The 4231-nt window shown below is 40.8% G+C and overlaps 1 protein-coding gene across 1 annotated transcript in view; it reads right to left on the reverse strand.

Annotated features, from left to right (window-relative positions):
• LOC117176934 overlaps positions 1-3279 on the reverse strand; it is a 53484-nt gene extending 50205 nt beyond the window's left edge. The window contains exon 1 of the mRNA XM_033367334.1: positions 2556-3279. Within this exon, the coding sequence (XP_033223225.1) occupies positions 2556-3279 (724 nt within the window). The remainder of the gene's footprint in view (positions 1-2555) is intronic.
• Between the last annotated feature and the right edge of the window lie 952 nt (positions 3280-4231).

Here is a 4231-nt window from a genome sequence, read left to right on the forward strand (position 1 = left end):
AGGTCATCAGAGTCGAAATGCTTGTGACAGATTGCATTCCCCGCTTTTAGTTTGATTTCATCGCGAAAAATATTTACATATATTATTATATTTACATAATTTAGTGCCTGACTGCTTGTAAATGTATCCACATTTGCACCCGATAATCACACATTTTACCATTTCTTAAAACAAATTTTTGTTCGCTGGATGTATAACTCTTGTACTTTCCCGCTATTACAAGTAAAAATACTTAAAAACATCTTTTTTTAAACCAAAAGTGTAAATATTTACATTATCACATGCATTTGCGCAGCTAGTCGGCCCAATGCACAGCTAGCGCCACCGTGGCCGCAGTCAACATTTCCGTCATTTTCAACTCAGAATGCCAGGGGGCTGCTTATAGCCATGCTCAAAGCATGACTAACAAGTTCTAGGTACCGGACAAATGCGACCTCGCCGAGTCAAATGACCTTTAAATTTGGACTTAGCGACCCTGAAACTATATAACCGCTTTGCTTTCTGGGTGTTTCCAGGAATGCTCAAACTTTAATCGTTTTGTGAAGTAAGGAACACAATTCGACCTAACCGAGTCAAATCAACCCCGGATTCAGATTCAGCGACCCAAAGACGTATAGAAATGTTTATCTCGTCTGGTGGAAAAGACCTTTTTTTCGTGTGCCTGTGTAATATACACCGGGACAGCCCCATGCAGACTATTTAAACATAAAAATCCACCTCTAACCAAAATGCCTTCGATATATTGGGTTGTAACCATCAAGAGCCTGAGACATTAACTATAACCAATAATAAATAAAAAGTGTACTTTTTTGTTATATCTCATTTTGAACAATACCCATTTTCATTGTGATATGAAAACCTTTTAAACAAAATATTTGTCCATTTCAAGCGTTTAAAATTTGAAATTGTTCAACAACTTCGTCCACTGTCAGATAATTCCTAGTAAAGTGAAATGTTTAAAACCCTTTCAGCCGGCATTTTCTTTGTAAAACTTTTATTCTAAAATTTCAGGTTACCCCGAGTGTACTTAAAACGAACCCATTCTGTCTGATTAGATGTGCTGCAATGTTATATTCTAAAAAAGTAGAAAACCAAAATCAAAGGCAGAAAAATGTCATTGGACTCGAACACTTCACAGTCTCTGCCTAGAGATTCATAAGGCGATGCCTTAGGGCTTCGTCGGCTCATCCATCCTGTCACCAGATACAAATATACTAAATAATACAGTCCTAAAATCTTTGCATCGTTTTAGTCCAATGTGGTGTAAATATTATTCTCGGAATTTATCGAAGCATATCTCTAAATCCGTACCATAACTATAGAGGTACAATCGATTGAAAATGTGCCTGAATCATTTAGAAATGACCAGCCTATACTACATTTATTTCTTATATATTTACATCAATAATACATTTTTCATGTTCGAAGCATGATTAGATACTTGATTGAATGTTGTACTAAAAAAAATAAACGTGTGAGGGAATGGAATAAGAAAAATCGACAAAATTGGAACAACATCCGGAAACGAGGTGCGTATCATGGGCGATAAGTCATTGAATTCTGCGCTTGTCTAATATTATAGGCACCAATCGTAAGGGCTTAATATTGGGGTGAAGGTAAGTGGTCGACCAGCTGACGCCTGCTCCACCCCGCACGCACGCTGCGACTCGTCTTGAGGGTGTGTGGATGAGATTTAGGGACCGACGACAGAAGTCTGCTCTCGACACTGATTTGTGGTAAGCTTTGTTTCAACTCTAAAAGCTAAAACGGATCATTGCATAAAGTTTTCCCTTTCAAACACTCTTGTCCCGACATTCATGCGGGATCAGAATTACCGACGGGTATATAATCTCAAATTAATAGGTTCCTACCTCGAAATAATGATTTTTTTTGTAATATTATTCTTATCCTTATTAAGGATAAGTATACTTACGTTCCTCCATTTATCCTTCATTTGCGAGAAAATCATGTATGTTTGTGTGTATCAATATGTATGTACGTATGTATATTTATTTGTTTGTGTACTTCTTCTATATATGTTGAGGATTTCCTCGGAAATAGAAGGTTAAGGTTGAGACTCTCGGAGGAATATAATAACAGATAAAATACGAGGGCCTGGATGGACTCCAAAGTTATAAACACACTGAATCTTTAGGTATCGACTTCATCTGTTACATAATGAGTCGAACATGTAAAAGAGTTTGGTTTTCATATAGGCAGATTTTTTGTATGAAATGGGATGCAGATGAAAAGTTGTAATTTAAAATCTTACTATAGATTGAGGGAGAAATTATTTTGCACGGGAGAGATTGACCTATCACTGGGTCCGAACCCTCAGTTTGACCAAAAAATGAAACCTGATGGGCATGTTTTGAAACCATAGGGCTAAAATTCCCTTGGTCTGAAAGTACGATAAAATAGAGATTTTGTTCCATTATAAATTATAATATAAAAAGTTGGATATATATTAAATAAATATAAAGAAATCCCTAAGGAAGCCATATTATCACAAGTCCAACTCTGAATAAGTTTTAACCCCTAATACACATTATTACCTGGATTCGGTCGTTTCTCATGATTAGCCCCAAGTATCGCATTAACGCTGAACTTGAGTTGCGGTTTCTCCTTCTCCTGCACCCTTCTGCAACCTGGACCGGTACACTGTTCATCCCCGCAAGTGCACGTTTCCTCTCCTATCCTATCCAACCTCTCGGTTTCCCGATCCATATGCATCCCCATCTCATCTGAACAATGCATACTCCTATCAAACCGCCGGTCCATATGCATCGACAGTCTAGCCCTATCATGTCTCAGCACTTCCTCTTGCATCCCACTATCCATTTCCGTTGATGTCCTATCTTCATCAATCGAATTATTTGAATTATTCGAGATCCTTTCAGAAAGTCTCTCCATCGCACTCAGTCGATCAACAGAACTCTGATCCTCAATCCTCTCATTCTCCAAATCCAGGAGACCACCCTGTTTGTCCTGATCTCTCTCCTGGAACTGGAGTATCCTCTCACATTCATTAATTCTAGCCCTCTGCTGATGCCTCTCGGCTGCTATCCTATTTCTTTCAAAGTCCACCGAAGGGTCCATAGACCGGATGATTCCTCCTGATTCTCTTTCTCTCCTCGCCATCAGAGCCCAACCCAGAGTGAATCGGGTCAGGTCAGCACTTGAACCTTTCGATCTGAGGATGTTCTCCACCATGAAAGATGGAGAAGTCATGTCGCTCTGAGAAAGATTCTTCAGCATTGCCGCTGACGGAGGAAACATCACACACTCGCTTGTTGTCAGATTCTCATTTTCAGGAACACACAACACTTTTAAAACCTGCTAAGCATTATCCAAATTCAAATCAATGCAAATCCTTTTCTCAAAGACACTTTCCTTAAGGACACTCGTTCACTCTAATCTTACAAGAACACGATGACACTAAATCTCGGATTTCCAGCTGCACATGCACATTCATGAAATTGCAGTTTGCAGAAACGCGAGGATGTTTCGGCTCTGGTAGCGAGTCAACTGGCGTAAGGCAATAGGCAATAGGGCACGACAGCGTGAGTGTGCAACCCTCGAATGAATGCCTGCGAAGGCATAGGTGGGCACCAACCCCTCCTTTCCACCCCAGAGGGTGCTTCAGTGTGCAGCCCCTTCCCTTTCTCCTTTTCTGTGGCTCGCTTTCTCCCTCCCCACCCTCATAGGTGAGATAATACAGACTATAAGCCGAGCAATTCGGGGTTTGGCTGGCTCGGTAATGCCGTAATAAAATCATACTCCCATCAAACGGCGCTGCACACTCCCTTAAAAGGAGAAGCCAGGGAGTAAAAAAGCTCAGAGAATCGCATTCCTTTAGTCCACGATTGGATTTTATTTGACGAAGCCACCCCGCTGTTGGCCAATCGCAGGAACGGGGGATGATGCTAGCCACGCCCCGCGACTACTGAGAGTAGGGGCGCCACTACACCCTTATCAACTTTATTATCTCCACTACCTATATGTAATACGACCCAGGCCGTTTCCCGCTATGTGATTTTCTTGTAAAGATACACGTATTACCACCGCAAAGGAATTCCGGACCTTTTAGCAGCAGCGATTTCAAACCCCGGAAACTTTTCACACATCGCGGACTATGTCCGCGAGGCGACCGTAAATCGTTGCTATTAACTGGAACTCGTTAAATTTCTATGGTTAAGCTGCGAGAGAATACTGTATACATTGGATGACC

Source organism: Belonocnema kinseyi, chromosome 7 (assembly GCF_010883055.1).
Source record: "Belonocnema kinseyi isolate 2016_QV_RU_SX_M_011 chromosome 7, B_treatae_v1, whole genome shotgun sequence".
In the NCBI taxonomy this organism is placed as follows: domain Eukaryota; kingdom Metazoa; phylum Arthropoda; class Insecta; order Hymenoptera; family Cynipidae; genus Belonocnema; species Belonocnema kinseyi.